The sequence below is a fragment of the Frankliniella occidentalis genome, unplaced genomic scaffold (assembly GCF_000697945.3).
Source record: "Frankliniella occidentalis isolate FOCC.00 unplaced genomic scaffold, Focc_3.1 Scaffold58, whole genome shotgun sequence".
NCBI classification, from domain to species: domain Eukaryota; kingdom Metazoa; phylum Arthropoda; class Insecta; order Thysanoptera; family Thripidae; genus Frankliniella; species Frankliniella occidentalis.
Genome location: NW_026267188.1, coordinates 38,182 through 60,393, shown reverse-complemented (window position 1 = coordinate 60,393; position 22,212 = coordinate 38,182). Strand labels below are relative to the sequence as shown.

Genomic DNA, 22,212 nt, shown 5'->3' with positions numbered 1-22,212 from the left:
CCCACCCCCAACCTCTTCCTCAACCAGTCAAGGTCTCACGAGTACCAACTGCGTCGTACAATTCGATGCTTTTATCTTTGCCCCTCTCGCTGATATAGTTTTATCAGCATTACAGTTTCGGTTTCGTTTTTGTCTAATTAAAGTTCTATGGGTTCGACGACTTAGTCAGGCGGGACAAACAGCGCAACAACGCTGTAGTATTTTGCCCAGGCGCGACTCCCTGCAGCATGCGCCCCCTTGATAACGCTTTGAGCTAGGGGTTCGAGGGGCCGTGTCGTCTGCTAGTCGTCTGCTAGGGCCGTGGTCTTTAGCTGTCATGTCGGAGGGTGACTACGCTCACGAGTGTATGCGAGCTGAACTTCTAGGACTGCCCAAGCCCGACAAAGATTCCATTCCTGCCCGCCCAGCAGCTTCAGAAGACGAAGAATTCGACGTGACGATGGCAGAAGGAGACCAGGCTAAAGTAGCGGCCGAGGTAAGGAAATACGAACGGGGTGGTTTCTCTCAACGTCAGTTTGCGAGGGGGTTGTAGCCAGAGGGGTTGTTCCACCAAGGAAAATTACGTCTCAGCGCGGTTTTTAGGCCACTGCAAGTTTTTCGGCCCCCAAAATAATGTTATTTGGCATGATCCTGTTTTTCCCCTTCTAATTTCTACTTATATGACCTTCCTCAGCTGGATGAAGTTTCTATTGATTCCTGTGCTGCAACCCCCATGCCCCCTCTCCTCCACCACCCTCTCCTCCTCTTGAGATGAAAAAGAAGTAGACTCAACATAAGAGTATAAGGCTTCAGCCCTTAGTGGTAGAGCAAGTTCTTCACTAACATTTCTAAAGTTATCTTTCATTTACACCATGAATAAAATTACTGTATTCTTTGAACAATCAATACGATGAGGACCTAAATACCACAAAACTTATAAATCCCATTATATCCGTCAGATACTTTGCAAGAAAACACACACTTGTAAATAATTTTAAAAATAAAATAAAATTGAAACTCATCCCATAGATTGAGGTCAGTTATAAATTAATTTTATCTCATTATTATTTCACAGGAAACCGCAGATCTGCAAGATGAGCAGATGAAAGGCATGCGAGGTGGTTTGGATGAGGTGCACAATATTTTATCAATAACTCAGAAAAAACTTAACAACCTCAAGGTATGTATTCAGAAGGCATACATCACTTTTTTTAAGGATAATAATTAATTATAACGTCTACTAATTGTTATTCTCCCCTACTTTAGTGTGGCATTGGCAATGTAGGAAGTAGTTTCAGTTCAAGCTTGAGTGGCAGTCTGAGTGGAGTCACAGGCTTCATCAAGCAACGCGTTGGCATTGGTGAAGGTGGTCCATCTGGAAGTGAAATTCCTGAAGCAGGTAAAGAATATTTTCATTTCAAAAATTCAACTGATACTAGACACCAGGAGATAACATACTTTTTTTTCTGTAACAGAAGAATCAATGGAGTCTGCTGGTCCTCCCTCCTCTGCGCTAGAAAAAAATTGATTTAAATTTTTTTCTGCAGCAGAAGAAAGTGTGGAGTCAGATGCTCTTCCTTCTGCAGTAGACAAACTGGATGCCATGATTGGCAAAGCTGAGACAGCAGAAATGAGAATGGCTGCACAAAACAAGCAAATGCGTCAAATGTTGAACAAATAGAAGTAGATGGCATACATTTGATTGCCATCTTCGTGTGCCACAAAGCTATATTTCTGGACCCTATTCCATAAAATAAGGTGTCTTATGTGTTATGGTCCCTTTAAAACACCAAGTACTCTAGTCATCAATATTAAGATTAAATATTTAATTTGGTACCTGCTTTAGTTTTCTTATTACAGTATTATGAAGCAGTTTAGTAAACTACCCAATGCTTTTGAGCAGTTGCTGCACATATTTAAATGTGTACTTCATTATTGTATTATTACATAATTAATTACCTAAGCTTTTTTCTGAGAGTGTTTCATTTAATGTGTATTTTGAGCTATACGCAAGATCAAAACTTCTATTGTGCTTTAATACAGGCACCCTTTGTTATGACTCATTGTACTTACCAAATATTAATTTAGAGTTCCAGGTCTGTTTGAGAGAGTTTGTTTAGCTAATTCTCTAGCACATCTTATGGAGTTGACCATGGGTTCAAGGCCTGTACAATTTCAAGTCTTCTCTCATTTTTCAGAAGATAGTTACCCTATTTTATTGTGATAGTTTATGTTTTAAGATCTCAGTTTATTATGTTGGAAACATTTTTGTTTTGATATTATACCAACAATTCCATTTTGTGTACTGACAATTGAATGTGTGTCATCAAAGCAATCAAAATTAAGCAAGATGTATTGCAAATGGTTGCCTTTCAAAACTATTTTTCTCAAAAGATTCACATTAGTCACATTTTCATGTCATAAGACCTAAAATTTGGCTGGGATCATAACTGATGTTCAACCCAACAAATTTTGCATATCAGTGTCTGATGAATGCAATAATCTATTGGTGCATGGAACACTTCTCTTTTTATGAATATGTAGGGACAAACCTTGCACTAATTTAGAAGTGTATCCTACACGTGTTCGTAATTTTATTCAGTATACAACTTTTGTGACCTAGTGAATTTTCCTACTTGCAAAGTTAAAGAGGATTATTCTACAGCAGATACAGTTATTTTCTAAAGTAACTCAGTTGATTCTTGTCAGTGTTTTATCTCAATACTATGTATTTACATTGTTTTCCTTTTGAAAAAAGTACCTTTACCAGTTAGTAAGTTTGAGGCTAAATGTAGCTTAATTACATATGCTGTATTTATGCACTATGTGTATATGTGTGATATACATGTAAATTTGTAAAAGTGTGCAATGCACAGATTGTTTTATGTTACCGAAAACTATCTATTAGCTTCTTACTTCATTTTATGTTTCCTGTGTTAGTGATTTTATTGTCTTTCCCTGATGTTTTATTAAAATATGTTTGATTTTATATTCCATTGGAATGAGACTAAGTCAACAAAACATGATCAATATGAAACTTCACTGATGGTCTTGTTATGACTTTTGTTTATGTAATCTACTTTTGAGACAATGCTGCCAGTTTATTATATCTCATCCCTTTGGATAAATATATATATCAACATAATTTTAGGACAACACAACATATTTCTATTTGTTTGAGTATACCTCATTTTATATCATCGTAGGCATAAATATGTTTAGCTTTCCTGTCTACTTTGAATAGATAGCTAGCGAAAAGGGATTTTATAAAATACTGTTCGTAAAAAATATGAGCACACTAGCATGTTCCTTATTGCTAGTTTCCAACCTTTCAAAGATTAAGGTAACATTTGAGCTATTCTAAAGCTTAAAATATATATTCTCTTTTCCTTATCTATGTTATTTCCACTCTACTTGGTCGTCTCAATACTACGTGCTAGTCATTCTGCGGTTTGAAATGTTATTCATTGCATTAGAAGCGTGAAGGTATGTGAAGTGTATGTGAAGGAGGCTAGAGCAGAAAGTACAACATAAATTGAAGTAATTTTGATTTGACTGCAGAGCATGGTAATTTCTTAAAATTTGAATGAATCCTACTTCAGGTATGGTGCATATCAGAGTGCTAAATCTTGAGAGAGGGACTAACAAAGTGTCAGTCAGTTATTCATTTCAATGGCGAGTTTGCTGTTCTTTGTTGTGTTCTCTACTCTTAATTGAATGTTTGCCAGTTTGAACTCCATCTTGCTCTGTTTGAACTCCATCTTGCTCTGATTCTGGCAGCTGCTTCTCATTACTTTTTACTTTACTGTCACAGACCTTCAACATTTTGCATCCTAAACTAATACCTTTTAGCACTATCAAAATTGAGAGCAATAAGAAAAGGACTTATGTAGACTGATGTTAGTTCCTTCTTCGCTTAGACTATTTTTTATTGTTATAATAATTACTTCAATTTTGCCTTATAACTAAGCACTATGATAATAATGAACTCACTCATTAATCTCCCTATATATAAGCTTTATAAAAATGGTACTATTTTTTTCCTCTCACATTGTTTTCTCTTGGATGTCCCTTCTTAGGAGGCATACTGGATTATTGTTGGTTGTTGATTGTCTCTAATGCATTATTATTGTTATTGATACAATTGTTGTGTTAAAGTTTGACTCCAAAGGCTTGAAGAAATGAAAACTTGGTTTTCCGGGCAATGACCGTTTGTTCAAGCTGTAGTACTTTAGTTTTAAAAGAGCAAGCTTTGCTTTTAATTTTGTTTGAATGTTTGCTGAAAGCTCTACCCAGGTTATTGTAAAGTCATGAGCAAGCTTTTAGGAAATAATGAAAATGCCTACTAGGGCATAAACACCAGAGATATTTAAAGTGTGCATGAACTTTTATTTATGATACACTCACATGTAGAATTCTCAAATCATTCTTGAATGGTAACAAGAAATTCTTTCTCTAGTGTCCATGATAGATAAAATTCTATCTTTTTCACTGTGAGCCTGATTTTATCACGTGGTAATAAGTTATCAGCTCCGTCTGGGAATCGTTGTGAAAATGGACCTTTGGCTGTTGAAGGGCGTTGATGTAAAGCAGCATGAAATAATGAGTGCAAATCTGATAATGCAGCTTGCATATGCGAGTGTGAAGAAAGAATGCATTTGGCATCACTTTTCATTGTTGATATTTCTTCTTCACTTGCATTTTCTTTCTGAAAATTTAAATAGGTATATATGAGTAAGATAAACAAAAGTAATATTGTTTTGGATGAAGATTTTTTTTTCCTTGCAGAAAGTTACAGGTATGATGTGACATTGTACTAATTTTCTGATGTTGAAATACATCAGGTGAAAAGGGAAGCCTTGAAAACTTTCTTTACCAATTTGAACCAACTATATTTACCTGAGTCATATTCACAGCAATACTTGTGATTGCATCTAACATGTTGGAGAAGTTCTGGTTATTACTTAGAGTTCCACTTAGATTCCAAGCACTGTATGCTGCTTGTGAAGGCCAATCTAGATGCTCCCCATTAAAACACCTCACTACATACACATATGATCCAATAATGTTCACAGCATTGAAAGGCAAGCAGGGTGAAGCTGTTTTCCTCTGGAATGCAAAACAAAAAATTCACAAGAGCAATCAAGAAGGAAATTTAAAAAAATGTCCAGCAAGAATAGTTCAGTGAAACATTTCGAGTAACACCTTCAAAAATATATATATAAAAAATAACTAAAGTCTTTAAAAAGATACTTACACAAATGTCTTTAAACTGTGGAACATTTTTCATTAAAGCGGGTATATTCTGACTTTGAGCAGGTGACGCTCCTTCTAAATTACCTTCTTTAGAATCAGATACTTCATTATCAGTATGGACTTCTTGAACAAGTTTGGGCAATCTGGAAAGTAACAAGTTTCATTGTTTAAGAATTAATTTATAAAAGGGAGCAATAAATCGAAGAGTGGACACTTACACTATCCACCACGGAGTGAAATCTGGAAGGAGCTCAGTAATTCCACCAGTCTTCAATAATTTCTCAAATTCAGCTCTTTCTGAGGCTGTTAAACGTTGCCAAACTGCATCTGCATCGTCTAACTTTACTCCTGCCAAACGAGTTGATAACTCATCATCTTCTTCTTCACCATCATCATCATCAGAATCTGCAGTAAGTAATAAGTAGGTGGGTATTTCATGGCATGACAAACTATTATACCACATCACTTTATCCTCAAAGAACACATGCACTTTACCTAGGTGTTCAGCAAATTGTGAATCAGATGAATGAAACCGTGTAAGAATTTCTTCCATTCGTTGCCTTGATTCTGCGCTGTCATCTCCAGTTTGTGATGATAACGCATCGAATACCTGAGTCTTGTAGAAGGACTCGGAACAAGTTAAATGTTTCTTGTCACGATAACAAGACAATGAGCAATACGGTATATTACAGCGTGGACAGACATACACAGAATCATTTGTATTACAGCTGTTAACAATAATGAAACGATTATTTTAACTTAAATTAGGGCATCATTCTAAAGTTACTGGGTATGTACATTAGAGGATATCGAAAAAAAAGGATTTGAGATATTGATATGGCGGGTATGCGGAAAAGTTGTCTTTTTAGATGTAGAATCCAGTACAATTTTTTATTTTGAGATCGGACAATATTTTCCAATCGCGCAACGAGCTCAAAGTTATGCATTAGCTCTTATGGGAAAAATCGTCAAAAACCTCGAAAAAATGAAAATCGAAAATTTAGGCTTTGTATGTGATGTTTTTTGAAAATCTGTTTTCATAAATGCAATCTACGCCAAAAAAGGCATCTAGTGATGTATCACACTTGATATTGCAACCCATGGTTTAGGCGGTGAAGGCTGCATAATTTCATGACTTTTGTGCAATTTGATGCAATTTGGCCTTAAATTGATACCCTGCCGGGACTGGACCGCTCACTATAATTTCAAGTGTGACACATCAGTGGATGCCTTTTATGGCGTAGATTGCATTTATGAAAACAGATTTTCAAAAAACATCACATACAAAGCCCAAATTTTCGATTTTCATTTTTTCATGGTTTTTGACGATTTTCCCCATAAGAGCTAATGCATAACTTTGAACTCGTTGCGAGATCAGAAAATATTGTCCGATCTCAAAATAAAAAATTGCACTGGATTCTACATCTAAAAAGACAACTTTTCCGCATACCCGCCATATCAATATCTTAAATCCTTTTTTTTCGCTATCCTCTAATGTACATACATGTTGCAAGTGGTGGATGATTTTGCTGGTTCTTCCATCATTAGTTTTCAGAAATTACAAATGTGTCAAGGCTCAAAAGAATCGGGAAGTTGAAATACAGATACAGATCATGAGTCACTAGAATCAATTCAAAATTCCCATGTTTTGTTTTCTTTTAGGGGACTCTTGACTTTACTCTTGGTATTTTAATTTCTCAAGATTCAAGATGCAAAAGTCTAAGAGGTTAGGGTGTTTAACGTGTAACCCTTGGATTGTTAGAGATTCACTACCTCCGATTTCCAAAGCCGGTAGTATTCAGTATAATTGTTTTTAAGAATGAGTTTTAATGTTGTGTGTCATTTTTGAAAAATAAAATTGGGGAATAGCTCGTGACAAGCCACTAAAACTGACAAATGGCAAAGGGTTATGTTGCTCGGGGTTGGCAGCAATTAGTGTTTCTTTCTTCCCGGCTCCAAGACAAATTCATAGGTGTGCGTCGACAGCGATAACAAAGAATTAGGAAGAGGAAGCTGCATTAAAAAATTACAGAAACAATAAAATACGAAGGAAGGTGGATAGATCGATAGATCTAATCAATTTTTATTTTTACATATATGAATACGTATTATAACAAAACAATAATGCTCCAGTTAAATTACACAATATAACAACTTACAAAATAAATTTTTGTCTTCCTCCTTGAGTCACTAAGTATATACATGTGTTTATACGGTGGATATTGAACAAATTTAAAGTTTTACAAGAGGAAAATTAAAGTACCTCATGAAAAGTCAGAGCTATCAGTAGGAAGACTTTCCGCATTCCTCACCCAATTCTCATTAGTGCCTTCTCCAGTACCAATGTTACTAGGATTGCTGTCTGATTCTGGAGCTAAATCCATCTTCATACCATCCAGAGATAATCCTTGCATACCATCTATGCAGAAAATATCATTTTAGAATTCAAGAATGAAATTTGTACGAATGGAAAGTGCTCTTTTACTAACCAAGACTGCTTTCATCCATAAGATCATTGAAATTTAAGTTAGCATTAGACATTGCTGTTGCACAAATGTCAGTATGGCTTCTTGTTGTTTGAGATGTATTCCCATTAGATGATTGTGCACCTGTCATCAAAAGTAAAAAGAAGTTAGAGACAGGACTAAAAAGGTAGGAACTTTGAAAATAATGATTAGTGTCCCAAGCAAGCACACTTTGACACAAATCTAACAATAGGGGGAGAACATGCAAGTGTAAAAATTATATGAAGTAGACAGTGAGTAGTTAAAAATGCAGTAGAAAATTGAGTGTTGCTTTTACCTTTCTATGTCATGAAGGGACTGAAGATATTTTCATACATGCATCTTCCATGTAACTTCATTGATAAAACTTACAATGCTCAAAGCCAAAGTAACACAAATTCAAAACATAAATAGATCAACTGGCTAGGTAAATGTTCTATCAAATTATTTTGTCTTTAAATTTTATTTCATAATTATTTTATTTGCATATGTATTTAGCAACAATTGTTATGACTGGAGGGGAAGGGGTAAATGCGGAAATTAACTAAATTTAACGTGAGATAACTAAAGATGCACCAGCCAAGACAACGTACAGTAGTTTTCCTTTCCATGGCTGACAGGAAAAGAAGTGAGCAAAAGGGGTTTAGATTTAGGCACATACATTTAATTACTTTTTTTGTTTTGTTTTGTTTTTTGTTTCAGATCTCTTTTTAATCTTTTTAATACATTGAGTGCGGCGGGGGTAAGCGATCCTATGTTATTGGGACCCACGGTGTGGATCACACAGCACTCAATGTGTTAAAAAAAGCTTGAGCTAGTGAGTCTATATCATGCATGCAGTGCACAGCACACAGCCTATCCAGTTCTATCAAGTCAATGCACTACAGTTTGGAATTGAACATACTGCTCACCATCAATGGAGCTATCATCCATAACAAAACTCTGATTGTCAATCTTTTCTGTTAAGGCAGTGGAGTATTCAGATATGTTATCTTCCTCAAAAGAAAAGCTATTGGTAGATTGACTGGCAAGTGACTGGTCAAGGCCCTCCACCAAAATATTCCCATCACTTAACAACACACCTGTAGAGAAGAACTGCTTACATAAAAGTAAAAGCAAACCAATAACTGCTTTAAGTGTTGAAAGCTATACTACAAAACAGGCCACATGCATTTTTCAAAAATGTTTACATTTTTGTCTTTGTCTCGGGCTGTTTTAATATGGTTTCAATTCATCCTATGAGTGCTTTGCAGCCCAATTTCATAATTTAAGCTTGATAATTGCAGTAAAACATCCACCACATAGATTAAAAATTGAAATCATTGTCACAGCAGACCGCCACCAATGAAACATGATGCAAAAGCAATTTATTTTAAGAATATGACAATTTGATATTTATATCAGACCTGAATCAGTGCCACTTTGCTCTGTTGGGAAGTTAAGGAGGCCCTTCAACGAGTTTATTGAAGTGACACCAGGATCACCAACCGCACCATGATTAAAGTTCATGACGGAACTTGACTGAAGAATGCTAGATGCTAAAATTTCGTTGAGCACGGCTGAGTTATTTAATTGTTCTTGACTAAGATCCAAGACAATAACATTACCCTGAAAATAAAAGTGAGAACAAATTGTTTAGCAGAAAAATCATTGGGAAAAAATTACTTCCACAGATGAATACTGAACCACATACAGAGCCACCAGCTCCTTGAGTATTAGGATACTTTTGAACAGTCACTACCCTGGTGGGAGCTGAGGTTGTTACAGGGGTAGAACTTTGAGATAATTGCAAGGTAGATGATGTTCCTGCTTGGGTGGCAACAACTTGTGATAGTAAATTTGAAGTTTGGTTCAATGACGTGGTGACAACTTGAGACGAGCTCTGAACCTGACCTGGGTTTAAGGAAGTCAGGGCTTTCCCCCCTAAGAGAACTTTCCCAACAACCTCCTACACAAAAAAAAAAAAAATTAAAAAAAAAAAAAAAAAAATTAACCAAGGTACATTTACACATGTTACCAGTTAGTTATTAAAATAATAAAAAGTAAAGTACCTTGCCTCCATGAGTAAGAGTTACCCCTCGGCCAAAAGCTGTTGAGCCCTTTTGGACCACAATAACATTAGGTTTTCCAGATGTTGATAGCGGTATTGATCCTGAAGATGTGACTACACTACCAGGTTGAGACAATTGCAGTGTTTGAACAGGCTTTGAAGACATAGAGATCACATTACTCCCTTGAGAAGTACTCACAGCAACTTTTGGTAAGCTGCTAGTGAAAGTCATCACACGTTGACCTAAGTAAAATGACAGTGAGATCATTAATTCACATAGAGATAGTAAGTCACACCAAGTAGGAGAATTAAGAAGCCAATGGGTAAAATTGAAATGTTTTTTCTTCCTGATTTACCTGACGAAACAGTCCTTGCAACCATTGAAACAGTAGGACTTGCTGTTGAGGTTGAGCCAACAACATACACTGGAGTAGAACCTGCAGCCTTTGGCAGCAGTTTTGAATTAGATCCCACATTAGACAGAGGCATTATTTTTAGCCCTGAAAGTAAAATTGTCATTACCACAATTATGAGAGAAAATTACAGTTTGACAGGATATTTTAATCAGGAATAATAAAATATTTATTACCACCAGTTTCACCAGATTTAAGTACAGCTGGTTTGCCAGCTTGCAAAGCAGACTTCAGCTGAACACTTGTAACACCAACACCACTCATCACATTTGCTTGATTTGGGGTGACAGGAATAACAATAGAGTTTGCTCTTGGCCTTGTCTTTGGTGTGGATTGTGAGAAAAGTTTTCCTGAGACTTTGCTGGGTAAACTGGTTGACACTGTAAAAGATAGTAAAATTCATAGAAATATAAAATGGAGAAGTAAATCAAAGCAGACAAGATAGATTGATGGCGATTGTTAACCTGCTGGAGTGGTGTTAAAGGATGTATCAACACTGCTAGAAGTAGCAGTGCTTGTTGCTTGATGAGTTTGTTGAGCAGTATTAAGGGCTAATGTTGCAGGCGAATTTTGGCTGGGAGCATTGGTTGAAAGTGACTTTACAACAGGCACACTGAGAGATCGTTGCAGAATGCTGGGAGTTGTACTGGACACAATAATAACCTGTAACCAGAGATATGAAAATAGTGAAAATTATGTGGGTGGCTTACCTACACTTACTCTAATTCGTAGTAGCCTTGCCTTATGAGTGCCAGATGGAATCCCTGTCACGGAATTGGGTGTTGTTGTTGAAAGTGATAATTTGACAGTTCCCTGAGAAGGGATTGTTATAGTTCTAGATGAGTTTGATGAGGTGTTGCTTGGTTGTGACGCATTAGATAGTGTGCTAGAGGTCTGTGGGGGTGGTGGCTGTTGCTGAAGTTGAGATGATTGCAATGGCACAGGAGCTGATGGTTGTGAAGGTGTTTGATGATGCTGTACTTGTTGATGAGGGACAGGAGATTGTACTTGCTGTGATGAAGCAGATGCGGCGGCGGCAGCCACAGCAGCAGCCTGCAGTGTCTGTTGCTGAACTAGCTGACTATGACTCTGAGGAGATATGGTTGGGGGGAGCTGACCTAGAGGCGATGCAGAACCCAGTGGTGACAAAGGAGATATTGCTTCCTAAAAAAAAAGTATACACCAGTGCACAAGGTTTTCAAGCATGTAGATTTGAATTTTTCAACCATCGAATTTAATGTATATTTTACCTTCTTCACAGGAGGAGGCAGCATCGATCCTTGAGCTGGAATATTCAGTGCCATATCTAAAGATGCTGATCTTGGTCGCTTACGTGATAAACGTTCTTCTTGTGATTTCTCCTCTTTCTTCATAAATAATACAACTTGAGATTTCTGTAATGATTGTTGAGATGTCTGGACCAAATGTTGGGAAGCACCTGGAGAGACTGGAGGAAGAGCTGTCTGAAAAGTGTGAGAAGATTGTCCTGAAGAACCCTCTTGTTTGATCTGATCTGGTTGTGAGAAGTCTGATGAGGACGGCAGATTTGTTCGAGGGACAATAGAATCAGCATCCTGCAGCAATTGTTTTGAAATCAAAGGGCTAACTTGAGGTGGTTGAGGAGAGTCAAGAAAATTGGTAGCTGACAGTTTGCTGGACTGATGGTGAAGTTCACTGGAAGGTATGGTAACAGAAAGAGGGCTTCCAGAAGATATTTGAAGAGTTTTGCTGGCCTCAGGTACATTGGGCTCTAGAAGTGTTTCATCAATAGGTGCTAAAAGGGGGGAAAAAATATTTTAAAATCCAGAATACATAATACTAAGTAAATAATGGAATTGAGTGAATATGGGATGAAACTTCTTACGTGATGAAAGTCTTTTCTTTACAGGGGGAGTAGGAAGAGGTAGTTTTGCACCTTCTGTCATAGCCATGTTGGCAACTTTATCGGCAATTGCAGTGAAAGCAGTTTGTGGAACAAGCCGTGGTAGCAGTGGAACAAGTCTCCGGCCCTCAATAGCCCACTCTGTCCCAGAATTTGCACCTCCCATTCTGTAATGTTAATATTACACAATTAATGAAAAGTTTGGTGCAATTTTTTGTCAGTTCCATAGTACAGTAAAGAGAATACTCACTGTTTTGCTATGGTAGCTAGCTTTTCACTGTTGACTGCGCGTCTACATTCTGCCTTGTGCCTTTCCTCTGATATGCTGAGCGTTTGCGCAACATTTTGAAGTAATCGACGTTTCTGAGGTGTTAGGCTCCCTTGAGCTCTGAGCACTGAGACTAAATTACTGTATGCTTCCAGCTCTTAAATAAAATTCAGAGATGTTAGCAGGAACAAATTAGGGTTACCGACAAATACTTAAAATGTAAAGATAGAGCAGGTCAATACCTAGTCTTCTTAGGATTCGTTTACATTCATCTCTTGTCATTTCAAGTAGTAACGGCCACACATCTGGATCCCCCTGAATTAATGCATTATAAAAACATATTTAAAATGTACAGCTTTGAAAAAAAATTGACAGTGATAACTTTTTAGTTTCCATGTTATAGAGAAACATAGGGATTAGAAGGTCATAGAGCACTAAAGAAATAAAATGAAGAAACTGTACAAAATGACAAAAAATCACAGAAACCATTGACAAAACCAGCGACTTACCATTTTTTGTTCCTTGTTAAAATCTGTTGACAAAGCGGGTGAGACGGACGCAATCAAATCTTATTCTCACGGCAATGCTTTCAAACATCTAAATTGAAAGCAACCGGCGACAGCCTCCAACATGTTAGTCAACCATTCTAATAGTATATCGTAGAATGATATTGAACAAATTTAATACTTTGTTCATAATGATCAGGAATAAGGTTAAAGATAAACAACAAACTTCTCATCATTTGTCTCTCACATAACTTTCAATTGTTCATGCACCGCCTTATACAAAAAGTATCACTTTGGCTTATCTTTGGTCACTATGACCAACTTTACGAAAACTATCTTATTTTGAAACATTGCTCTCTTTGTTTTCCTTCACAAAATCGGCTGTATGATTATAAAAGATGTAATATTTATGTTGTGATTGCCATATGATGATGTTTACTTTTTGTTTTGTCCCAAAATGCACTCATTGTTTTCTAATATTAGGTTGCAGCCTGCTCGCATGGTTAAAAATTCAAAAAGACCGGTTGTTACAGGTTGTTGTAGATTCACTGGTTACACACCACACTCCCGCCTTCGTTATCCCTGTGACGATAAAGAAAAATAGCAAGTTCTGAATGGGAGGCCCACTGTCCTGAACAATTTTCTAGTCGCTCTATACAGTGTTGTCATATTTGAAAGGATTTTTGTAATTTGCTGACCAAAAAGAAGTAAGTTATTTGGAAAGCACTTGTAACGGCTGATTCTTTAACGGTTCTCTTTCATCAGAGGGTACTTTTTATTAACTCATCTTATTCCTGTACATGTGAATCTTGCGGATTGATACTGAGCTGGCTCAGTATCTTACGATTATTAATTTGCTTCTCTCAATTGTTATGCGCTGTTAACCATATCAGTCTACATGTGTTCTCTTCGTGGGGTATGGGGTTGAAGTGACTTGGAGCATCATCAAAGCCATACAAACATCTTTAACCCTACTCATCACTCTCGCTTTGCAGAATGGGAGACAGGGCTCCGCAACCGACTGGAGGGCTGGCAGATTACCTGAAAATTGAAAAAATTGGAGAAGGTTAGTGAACATGAAATTATTCAGTATGTAGGTACAACTCGCTCAAAAGTTAAGGACTGGTTTTGGATAGGGGTATAAGTCCTCCTGCTTCTATATTTAAATGGCAGTGCAATGTCAGCCTAATAATGTTGCAAAATTCTGCTTTTGGCATTAAATTGTAATATGTTGATTTTTATTGTTTGAACCCTTTCTGAGAGCAACATTTTTGCCAGGTACATATGGTGTTGTGTACAAAGGCCGCAACAAGCTTACAGGGCAAGTTGTTGCCATGAAGAAGATTCGCCTGGAAAGTGAAGATGAAGGTATCCCATCCACTGCTATCCGTGAAATTTCTTTGTTGAAAGAACTAGATCACCCAAACATTGTGAGGTAATGTGTTGAAAATTATGGGTGTTCCACACATTATTGTCCTGGTGTCTTGATGCTTGATGATTTCTTTGTAGGCTTTTGCAACATGTTATGGAAGAGCCGCGCCTCTATCTTATCTTTGAATTTTTGTCAATGGACCTCAAGAAATACATGGATTCATTCAAAGGTTCAGAATGTATGCCTCCTGAAACTGTTCAATCTTACTTGTATCAGGTAAAACATCTGCTTTGCTTTGTTAAATTTGTCTTAATATGTTACTGACAGATATGTTCCTTATTTTCATAACAGATACTACAAGCTATCCTGTTTTGCCATAAAAGGAGAGTTTTCCACAGAGATCTGAAGCCCCAAAACCTTCTCATTGCTGACAATGGTATAATCAAAGTTGCAGATTTTGGTCTAGGGCGTGCCTATGGTATCCCAGTGAGAGTATACACCCATGAGGTAATCTATTAGAATTATGTGTTTAACGAGCTTAAATAGTTAGAACAATTTACTGAAATACTCGTGTCTTTACCAATCTGCCAGGTTGTTACTCTGTGGTACAGAGCTCCTGAAATCCTTCTTGGTGCCATGAGATATTCATGCCCAATAGATATTTGGTCTATTGGTTGCATTTTTGCTGAAATGGCATCAAAGCGACCTCTTTTCCAAGGTGACTCAGAAATTGATCAGCTCTTCAGAATCTTCAGGTAACATTAAAAAAAAACAACATTTCGTCAAATAAAATTTAAAAAATCATTTAGTCAAAACTTATGATGAGGCTTTACTCAACACAATACTTTTTCTTGTATGCAGAGTTCTCACAACACCTAATGAGACTAATTGGCCTGGAGTCTCAAGCTTGCGAGAATACAAAGCTACTTTCCCCAGTTGGTCCACAAATAATTTAGCATCTCATGCAAAGAATATCAATGAAGCTGGGTTGGACCTTCTGCAAGTGAGTTTGGTGTCTTCATTTCAAAATTATTCAAAATTATTGATTTGAATGTATTTAATGTTCTGCGTGATTTGTTTTTCAGGAAATGTTAACTTACAATCCAGAGAAAAGAATCAGTGCACGAAATGCATTGAAACACCCATTTTTTGACACTTTGGACAAGAGTAAGCTGCCTGCCACTGACAGCTGAACGTTATTTTGTTGTAGTGCTGAAAACCTGTATATTGTGAAGATCATTTATCAAACATAGTTTAGCTCAAATGTAATACCCATTTTAAAGAATTCAATTTTTGAATAGGTGCCTTTATGTTATAATCATAGTGGTGGGTATGAGCAGAGTATTACAAATGCTCCAATTCAATTGGAAATTTGACAATGGAGTTTGAGGTGGTTGGGGATACATCAACTTTTATTCTTCCAATGTTTCGTATGTTTGAACATTCTTCATTTTGCAGTGTCCCTGAAACATGCGCTGTATATAGAAGTGGACCATTCTATCTTCATTTTGGTCCCTCTTTTTTTCTCCCATCTTTCCTGTCATGTACCCAACTTATACGCTCAAACATATACTTTTATCACTGTTTGTGCACTATTTATATTATAATAACAATTTTAAAAATCAAACCTGTTTGCTTATTTCCTTTCCCTTCGGTCCTGCTGCCGTTCGAGGCTGAGAGTTGGCACGGAGGCTGGTGGTGCCAGAGCACTGACGGGCACTTCCCTGTCCCTGCAGCTCGGCTCGGGTTGTGGATGTCCGTAGGCTGGGGAGCGGTCTATGTGGGGCAACGACCACTGCGTGCAATCGTTACTGACGGGGTTTTGGATAGTTCTGGGCTTACAGCCATGGCGTAGACGAAGCCTGGCAGTCAGCTGTGCGATTTGGGTGGCTGTCTTTACTGTGGGTCGCACGGTCTGCATCGTACTCGTAATCTTGAACGTGCGACTGTCGAGCTGCGAAGCAAACGTACTACAGTTGGAGGGCTGTATACAATGGGTGTGCTTCCAAATCGAGGAGGAAATCTCGGCAAACATCGGTTCTACCTGATCTCTTTCTCTCCTGACCTCGGCGCCCTGGTGGTGGGCCCCGTAGTGGGCCCGGCCTGCGCGCCCCTTCCAGAGAGCCTTACGCCCTACGTGGGCCCCGCTCTTGTTCACCGACCCCGCAGGAGGATTGACCCTCTGCACCTTGTGGTCAGGTCCGGCCTCAGCGTGCCGCCGACTGTCCTCGCGGCGACTGCACGCCCGCCGCCCGCACTCACCTTGCTGTCCGCACCCCGCCGGGCGTGTGCGGCGCGCAGACCCACAGCCCCGGAGGCCCCGGTGCCGCCTGCGGTGGACCCGGACTCCCTCTGCATCAAGGTCGGCCTTGGAGTCCGAACTTGTGGAACGCTTCTCCAAGCAGAGCGCGCCGCTGTCGACGCCGCGCCTCCCGAGGACACCGTCGGCCGGTAGAGTGAGCTGAGGGCCTGGATGCGGAAGAAACTCATCATGAGCTGGTTTAACGACCGTGCACCTCATCAACCTCATCAGCGTGACCCAACCGAACCATTACCGGTGCATCGTCCACCTGGGCAGGTCCCGCGCCTGACGGGGTGGGCTGGGCCTGCTCGTGGAGTTGACTGGATCCAGCGGGAGCGGGTCGGCTCTGGGTGACAACCGTTCGCCCGGGTGAAGTGGCCACGGAGCTGGGGTCGATCTGTAGGATCCTGGCGATGGCCTCCGTCAGGCTCGCGGTGGAGGAGGGCCTCCTGTCCGGGAGCGGCGGCAGGTACTCCAGGTTGGACAGCGGCGTGGGCTCGCGGGGCTGCGCCGCCTTGACCGAGTTGATGGCCGCGGCGCAGTGCGGGCTCATGGGGATGCGCTCCACGTGCGGGCGCAGGGCGGCCACGTCGGCGGGGTCGAAAAGCGTCTCCATCTGCGTGGCGCGGATCGTGTTCTGCAGGCTGGTGGTCTGGCCGCGCTCGAAGGGCTGCCGCGCCAGGCCGAGCACCCCGCCGAGCGCCTGGCTCGCCTGGCGGGCGCCGCTGCTGGAGCGGCTGAGGCGCAGGCGGGCGCCCGTCCTTCCCTCGCGGAGGCCGGCGGCACGGGGCGCGCGCGGCGGGTGGTGTGGGGGCGGCGCGAGATTGCGCCTGCCGCCCGCCACCTGGCGCCCCTCGCCCGGCCGCAGCCTATCCCTTCGCGCGTGCCGACAGGAAGAGAAGGTCCAGTCCAGTCCGCGTCCGGGAAAGTACCGGCGCGTGGCCGTGTGGGCGTGTCGACCTACCCCCTGTGACAGGCGTCACTGTGGTGTCCCTTGTGACGTGTGCTCCTCAGGAAGTCATCGGATCTGTCGGTGGAGGGGCTCCTGGACCGCTCGATGGACCTCTCCCCGCCGGTTCCGACCCCGCCACCACCGCCGCCGCCACCCCCGGGCCTTCCCCTCGGCCGGCTGCGAGCCCGCTCCCAGCTGCGCGCGCGGCCCTGAGCGTGGCTGACGACCGGCACGGCCAGAGTCCTCGCGTCCGCGTCAGCCTCTTTGCGGGGCTTGGAGACCGCACCGCCTCCTGGGCGACCAGCCTGCCCCACGGTGTCGCTAGCAGGGAAGGGCAGAGAGACGAGAATAGAGGACTCACTCACAGGCTGGCAGTACGGTGTGGCCGAGATCTGGACCACATCTGCGAACCCCTACCTGGTTTGCCCTACGGTGCCCACCCTGGTGGTGCTGGCTGGAGGCCTGGCCGGCGGCGTTGGAGTCGTCCGTCTGGTTCTTATGGTCGTCAAGCGGCTCACGAACTTCGTCGTTCTGGGCTTCTGGTGCGCGGCGGGAGGCCGAGCGTCCTCAGAGGGAGGAACTTCTTGTCGGGGCTGCGGGCCCACCTGCCGCAGCAGCAGGGCCTCCGCGTTCGGGTCCGGCCTGCGTGGCCAAGAGGTCCGAAGTTCATGACACAGAGCACGGTACGCCCGTCGTCTGATTCCGAAGATCGTTCAAAAGGAGTCTCCTATACCCCCCACGTATAGCTCCGTCCGGCTCCGTCCTTGTTGCAGTCATGGGACAGGTAAAGGAGAGCCCCTCTTGAACGATCCTCTGAATCAGACGGCAGGATCCGCCTCACCTCCACCCACCCACCTCGTACAGAATATGGCGTTGAGCCGCGAGTCCACCTCGTGCAGCAGTGCAAGTGCGCGCTCCCGGGGGGTCAGGTCCTTCCCCTCGCCGTGCTCCGAGCCGGTCGGCGGCTCTTCCGACGTCTGGACGGACACGGAGGAGCGCGTGAATGGACGCGGCGCCCACGCCCCGAAGAGGCCTTCCTGGGGCGGCGGGGCGGACATCGAGGCCTCCGGCTCGGGTTCGCTCTCGGTGTTCGCGGACCAGTGGCGGCTCATCGGGCCCGACGAGTGCCTCAGGACTCGCTCCGTCGGCTGCAGCCCCGGCTCTACCACTGGCGCTACCGGTGGCTCTTCCACCTTCTGTAACGACGACTCCACCGCCACTTCCTCGGCCTGAGAGGGTGAAAATGACGCACTTTTCGCGTTAGGTTTGTTTTACGATGACTTCTGAACCAGCGACAGTAAAGCGAGTGGAAAGATCTCCCTGACCATGTCCTCGGCGCGCACCGACGGCCGAGAGTCACCCTTGAGGGCGATTAGCGACGCGCAGAGCGACACGTTGTCCCGGGCCAGCTCCCTCCCCCAGCCGTTGTCGTCGTCCTCTTCGTCCGACTGCATCAACAGTTCGCACGAGCTGTCGAGGCAGAACACGTCGTTTCTCACGTTCCCCTCGTCGTCCTTCGTGTCGCGCTCTATCTCGTCATGGCGGTCTTTTTGAAGAAGGGGCAGCGCTGGTGGCGTGCTGCAGGTTGGATCCTCGGCGGGCTGCGTGTGGTCCCAGTGCGAAGGCCCCGCCACCGCCACGGCCTGCGCTGTAAGTTGCGGTGTGAGCGACGGCAAATACCCCTTATAGTCACTTGAGCGATGACCCTGGTCGACCACCGTTACCCTGGACGGGGCGCTGCTCCTCGCGCGCAAGTATCGGCGCCGTGCTCTGTCCCACGACAAGGACAGGTGCCTCCCTCTCCGGCCCGAGTCGCTCCGCAGTGAAGCGGACGCTGAAGGGGCCGGCGAACTCTCCGGTGTCTCCGCCGCTGACCTGCGCGACCCCTCCTGCCCCCGCCTGCACCGCGGCCAGCCGCGCCGCAGCCAGGCCAGCGGCCGCCCCCGCCGCCAGCCCGACGGCCGCCCCCGCAGCCGTCCCCGCGGCGAGCCCCGCAGCCGCCCCCATCGCCCAGCCCGCGGCGGCGGCCGCGACGCACCCACGGGCCTCGTCATCGTTGTGACTGACCACGCTCGGTTCCTGGTGATCTCCCGGCTCAGGGGAAGCGCTGCAGTTCCCGCTCGCTACCCCTGGTTCCTCCTCAGTGACAACGGTCTCTGTGATGCAGCCCACGACGCCTTCTTCATGCGTGTCGTTTTCTTGCAGCTTGTCGGGGATTGACAGCTCGGACTTGGCCGACGGGCAGCTCAGCTTCACGTTGGGCTCAGGCGCGGGCGCGTCGGGCACGTCCTCCTGGGCCGGAGGACCTTCCGCCACAAGACCTTCCGCCACAAGACCTTCCGCCACAAGACCTTCCGCCGCCGGCGGTTCGGGGACAACCATCGCCAATAGGTCGTTGCTCGCGCTGAGCACGGTGGCGGATAGGTCGCGGATTCTGCTGGGCGAGCGGTTGCCCCGTGATGGCAGGGGGTCGGCAGTGGCCGTCAGCGGGTGGCGGTGGATGTGCACCCTGTCCTCTGCAGCACAACCGGGCGGTGAACTTCGGGCGCCCCGCAAGGGTAGGCCCGCACCCCGCTCGCTACGCACCTTGCTGCCGCTGCTCGCCGCCATGTCCCCCGGAAGGCGCCGCCCCCTGGAGGCTCGTGGCTGACGTGGCCATTGCCTCCTCGAGCAACCTGGACTCCTCGGTGCTGATCCGGGAGCAGCCGAGACCCAGCAGCTCCTCGTCGGACGACTCCTGCCACCGCGGCGCGGAGCGCAGAGGGACTCTGACGAGTAGCCTGCCGACGTGAACGGGGCTCAGCCAGCACCCACCCACAGGCGCCTCAGAGTGGTCCTAGGCCTCGCCCTACTTGGTGTAGCTGCTGCTGGCGCTGCCACCCTGGTCACTGTCGACGTCCTTGGTGCGCACGTGGATGCGCTCGAACTTGAGACTGGTCTCCGAGTGACGCCGCGAGCCCCCGAGGCAGAGGGCGCTCACCTGCAGGCAGGGTGCGGCTCACGGTCGGCTGGCCCGCCGAGCGGCAACACGGTGCGGGTGGCCTACCCCATCGCTGGCAGGCGCCCTGCCCGCGTACTCACGTTGGAACCGCTATCGCCGTCGCCGTCCGACAACGAGGCGGTGCGGGAGTGCGTGTGCGGCGGGCTGTCCACCCCCGCCACGGGGCTGTCCGTGTCCAGCCGGGTGTCCACGTCGCTGCCCAGCGAGGACAGCGCCTCCACCACCTCCTGGTACAGCACGGCGCTCTCCGCGAAGCGCACCCCCACCGGTCGGCTCCTGCTTACGCCATCCCAACTCGTCACTGATGGTCTTCTCCGACCCGTACTCCGTGACGTTGAAGTCGTACCAACCTCGACACCTCCTCGACGGGCTCCGTGGACGTGGCCCTGTGGATGAGGATGGACTTGGTCTGGGAGACATCGTGCGCGGCAAATGGGTTGTTCGTGTCCGTGTAGGCGGAGGCCTGCGAGGGCATCGTGGTGGACTCCTCGTCCTCGCCAATCCCCGCAGTCGGTTCGCTGGCCTCCTCTCTCCGGAGGGGGTTGGAATACTGTAGAAGGCGTCGTCGGTGTTGTGGGTTCGAACACGATGTAGATCACCCAGTTCTCTACATCGGTTTCGTTCGAATATGCGAGATCTGAAAAGTCGACGGCTGAGTGCGGCCCTGCGCCATCCTCCTACCTGTGGGGCTGCGACGGGGCCCCAGTCGGGACGGATGACCTACCGATTTACGTGGCACAAATGTTCACGAATCAGCAGACGGAGGCGAATTTATCGTATACTATAGTAAACGACAGTAGGCCTACCTGTTCGAGGAGCTTTGGCATTCCTGCCCTCTTGCTGCTCAGGAGGATCTTGTTGTACTGGTTCTTCTGCAGAGCGGCCTGCCGCAGGATGTTCTCGCGGCCTCTGACCTCGTCCGGGTCACCGTCCTCGTCGGCAAAATCCACCGCGCCGCCGGGTCCCCCGGGTCCCCCCGTGGCCGCCAGCCCCACCACCGCCGCCGTGCGTTGGTCCGTCACGCTCAAGCCCTTCATGGTGGAGAGGGGTATGGCCGTGGGTGCTGCCGCTGCCGCCGCGGCCTCCCTTTCCCTGAGCTCCCTCAGGAGACCGTCCAGGGTGGTCGGAGACGGCTGGGCGATGGACTCCGCGCCGAGGCCCACCGCGAGGGCTCGCACTGCCGACATGCCAGGTGAGACTGTGACGGGCCGCCCCATGCCCGAGGCCCCGAGACAGGCAGACACGGCACGGAGCACTGACCACGGTGCGGTGAGTTGACTTTGGCCAGGAGCCTCTGCGTCGCGATATCGGCGTTCCTCCGCGCCTTGCTGATGACCCTCGCGGTCGTGGTCCTGGTGCTGCGACCGCTGGCCGACGCGCTCCGAGACTTGGCTAGGGGCCTGTCTCCTCTCCGCTCCTTTGAAGTGGACCTGCTTTTGGCGGCTCTCGACTTCGCTGTCGCTGATTTCCGCCTCGCCCCGTCATTTGAGTTCCCTTGTTTTTGTGTGACTGTTTCATGTTTTTCAATTTTTTTGGCGTGTTTGGGACTGGTGCACCCATTCTTTCTCGGTCCCTGGTTTACCTTAGCCACCCCCCTCTAGAAATAAAATAGGAAACGCGTTGAAATATTGCCAAGTTTCGAAAGGGACTCCTTTCCGTCCGTTCGCACCTCCGCGAGGCCGATGCGCCGTGCCGGGTGGGGGCGGGGCGGCGGGAGTGGCGGGGGC

The 22,212-nt window shown here is 45.3% G+C and overlaps 5 protein-coding genes across 11 annotated transcripts; 2 read left to right on the top strand and 3 right to left on the bottom strand.

Moving 5' to 3' along the window:
* The first annotated feature begins 262 nt into the window (after positions 1–262).
* On the top strand, positions 263–4,105 carry LOC113206881 (uncharacterized). Its single transcript, XM_026423162.2, has 4 exons — positions 263–475; positions 1,055–1,159; positions 1,246–1,378; positions 1,455–4,105. Exons 1-4 carry the CDS (start codon positions 317–319, stop codon positions 1,505–1,507), a joined length of 450 nt encoding a protein of 149 aa, XP_026278947.1. The 5' UTR covers positions 263–316; the 3' UTR covers positions 1,508–4,105.
* A 242-nt stretch (positions 4,106–4,347) lies between these two features.
* On the bottom strand, positions 4,348–6,970 carry LOC113206878 (zinc finger HIT domain-containing protein 2). The gene is made up of 6 exons (XM_026423157.2): positions 6,740–6,970; positions 5,731–5,963; positions 5,454–5,640; positions 5,237–5,378; positions 4,879–5,088; positions 4,348–4,687 (listed from the first exon to the last, which is right to left on the bottom strand). The coding sequence occupies exons 1-6, from the start codon at positions 6,778–6,780 to the stop codon at positions 4,403–4,405; spliced, it is 1,098 nt and encodes a 365-aa protein (XP_026278942.1). The 5' UTR covers positions 6,781–6,970; the 3' UTR covers positions 4,348–4,402.
* A 308-nt stretch (positions 6,971–7,278) lies between these two features.
* On the bottom strand, positions 7,279–13,098 carry LOC113206877 (mucin-17). 2 transcript variants are annotated; one of them, XM_026423155.2, is made up of 15 exons: positions 12,862–13,098; positions 12,595–12,667; positions 12,335–12,509; positions 12,067–12,251; positions 11,453–11,976; positions 10,944–11,366; positions 10,667–10,865; positions 10,379–10,582; positions 10,146–10,289; positions 9,791–10,032; positions 9,433–9,687; positions 9,146–9,347; positions 8,651–8,821; positions 7,725–7,844; positions 7,279–7,654 (listed from the first exon to the last, which is right to left on the bottom strand). In XM_026423155.2, the coding sequence occupies exons 1-15, from the start codon at positions 12,862–12,864 to the stop codon at positions 7,500–7,502; spliced, it is 3,075 nt and encodes a 1,024-aa protein (XP_026278940.1). In that variant the 5' UTR covers positions 12,865–13,098; the 3' UTR covers positions 7,279–7,499. The 2 variants fall into 2 exon arrangements, with proteins under 2 accessions (XP_026278940.1, XP_026278941.1); XM_026423156.2 differs by lacking the exon at positions 8,651–8,821 and having other exon boundaries at positions 12,862–13,097.
* On the top strand, positions 12,921–15,857 carry LOC113206880 (cyclin-dependent kinase 1). Of its 2 annotated transcripts, none has more exons than XM_052267715.1 (8): positions 12,921–12,984; positions 13,854–13,924; positions 14,137–14,293; positions 14,368–14,506; positions 14,582–14,737; positions 14,822–14,985; positions 15,092–15,233; positions 15,316–15,857. In XM_052267715.1, the coding sequence occupies exons 2-8, from the start codon at positions 13,855–13,857 to the stop codon at positions 15,421–15,423; spliced, it is 936 nt and encodes a 311-aa protein (XP_052123675.1). In that variant the 5' UTR covers positions 12,921–12,984; position 13,854; the 3' UTR covers positions 15,424–15,857. The 2 variants fall into 2 exon arrangements, with proteins under 2 accessions (XP_052123675.1, XP_026278946.1); XM_026423161.2 differs by lacking the exon at positions 12,921–12,984 and adding an exon at positions 13,392–13,565.
* Positions 15,615–19,410, bottom strand: LOC113206872 (uncharacterized). 5 transcript variants are annotated; one of them, XR_008011176.1, is made up of 8 exons: positions 19,209–19,410; positions 18,810–19,132; positions 18,340–18,713; positions 17,902–18,126; positions 16,786–17,805; positions 16,493–16,699; positions 16,275–16,418; positions 15,615–16,184 (listed from the first exon to the last, which is right to left on the bottom strand). XR_008011176.1 is itself a non-coding variant. In XM_052267714.1 (8 exons), exons 5-8 carry the CDS (start codon positions 17,146–17,148, stop codon positions 15,867–15,869), a joined length of 1,032 nt encoding a protein of 343 aa, XP_052123674.1. In that variant the 5' UTR covers positions 17,149–17,805; positions 17,902–18,126; positions 18,340–18,713; positions 18,810–19,132; positions 19,209–19,396; the 3' UTR covers positions 15,615–15,866. The 5 variants fall into 5 exon arrangements, 2 of the variants coding, with proteins under 2 accessions (XP_052123674.1, XP_026278931.2); XM_052267714.1 differs by having other exon boundaries at positions 19,209–19,396; XR_008011175.1 differs by having other exon boundaries at positions 16,275–16,699.
* Between the last annotated feature and the right edge of the window lie 2,802 nt (positions 19,411–22,212).

Excerpts from the sequence above, each read along its gene's own strand:
- LOC113206881 (XM_026423162.2), top strand. The coding sequence starts at position 317 with ATGTCGGAGGGTGACTACGCTCACGAGTGTATGCGAGCTGAACTTCTA. Across the intron at positions 1,160-1,245 it reads AAAAACTTAACAACCTCAAG|TGTGGCATTGGCAATGTAGG; the intron begins GTATGTATTCAG and ends CCCCTACTTTAG. Across the intron at positions 1,379-1,454 it reads AAGTGAAATTCCTGAAGCAG|AAGAATCAATGGAGTCTGCT; the intron begins GTAAAGAATATT and ends TTTCTGTAACAG.
- LOC113206878 (XM_026423157.2), bottom strand. The coding sequence starts at position 6,780 with ATGATGGAAGAACCAGCAAAATCATCCACCACTTGCAACAT. Across the intron at positions 5,379-5,453 it reads TTCACTCCGTGGTGGATAGT|ATTGCCCAAACTTGTTCAAG; the intron begins GTAAGTGTCCAC and ends GTTACTTTCCAG. Across the intron at positions 5,089-5,236 it reads CACAGTTTAAAGACATTTGT|AGGAAAACAGCTTCACCCTG; the intron begins GTAAGTATCTTT and ends TTTGCATTCCAG.
- LOC113206877 (XM_026423155.2), bottom strand. Across the intron at positions 11,367-11,452 it reads TGCCTCCTCCTGTGAAGAAG|GAAGCAATATCTCCTTTGTC; the intron begins GTAAAATATACA and ends CTTTTTTTTTAG. Across the intron at positions 9,688-9,790 it reads CTCTTACTCATGGAGGCAAG|GAGGTTGTTGGGAAAGTTCT; the intron begins GTACTTTACTTT and ends TTTTTTGTGTAG.
- LOC113206880 (XM_052267715.1), top strand. The coding sequence starts at position 13,855 with ATGGGAGACAGGGCTCCGCAACCGACTGGAGGGCTGGCAGATTACCTG. Across the intron at positions 14,294-14,367 it reads GATCACCCAAACATTGTGAG|GCTTTTGCAACATGTTATGG; the intron begins GTAATGTGTTGA and ends ATTTCTTTGTAG. Across the intron at positions 14,738-14,821 it reads TGAGAGTATACACCCATGAG|GTTGTTACTCTGTGGTACAG; the intron begins GTAATCTATTAG and ends CCAATCTGCCAG.
- LOC113206872 (XM_052267714.1), bottom strand. The coding sequence starts at position 17,148 with ATGGAGACGCTTTTCGACCCCGCCGACGTGGCCGCCCTGCGCCCGCAC. Across the intron at positions 16,700-16,785 it reads CCCAGGTGGACGATGCACCG|GCCCTCAGCTCACTCTACCG; the intron begins GTAATGGTTCGG and ends TTCCGCATCCAG. Across the intron at positions 16,419-16,492 it reads GGCGGGGTGCGGACAGCAAG|GTGCAGAGGGTCAATCCTCC; the intron begins GTGAGTGCGGGC and ends CCTGACCACAAG.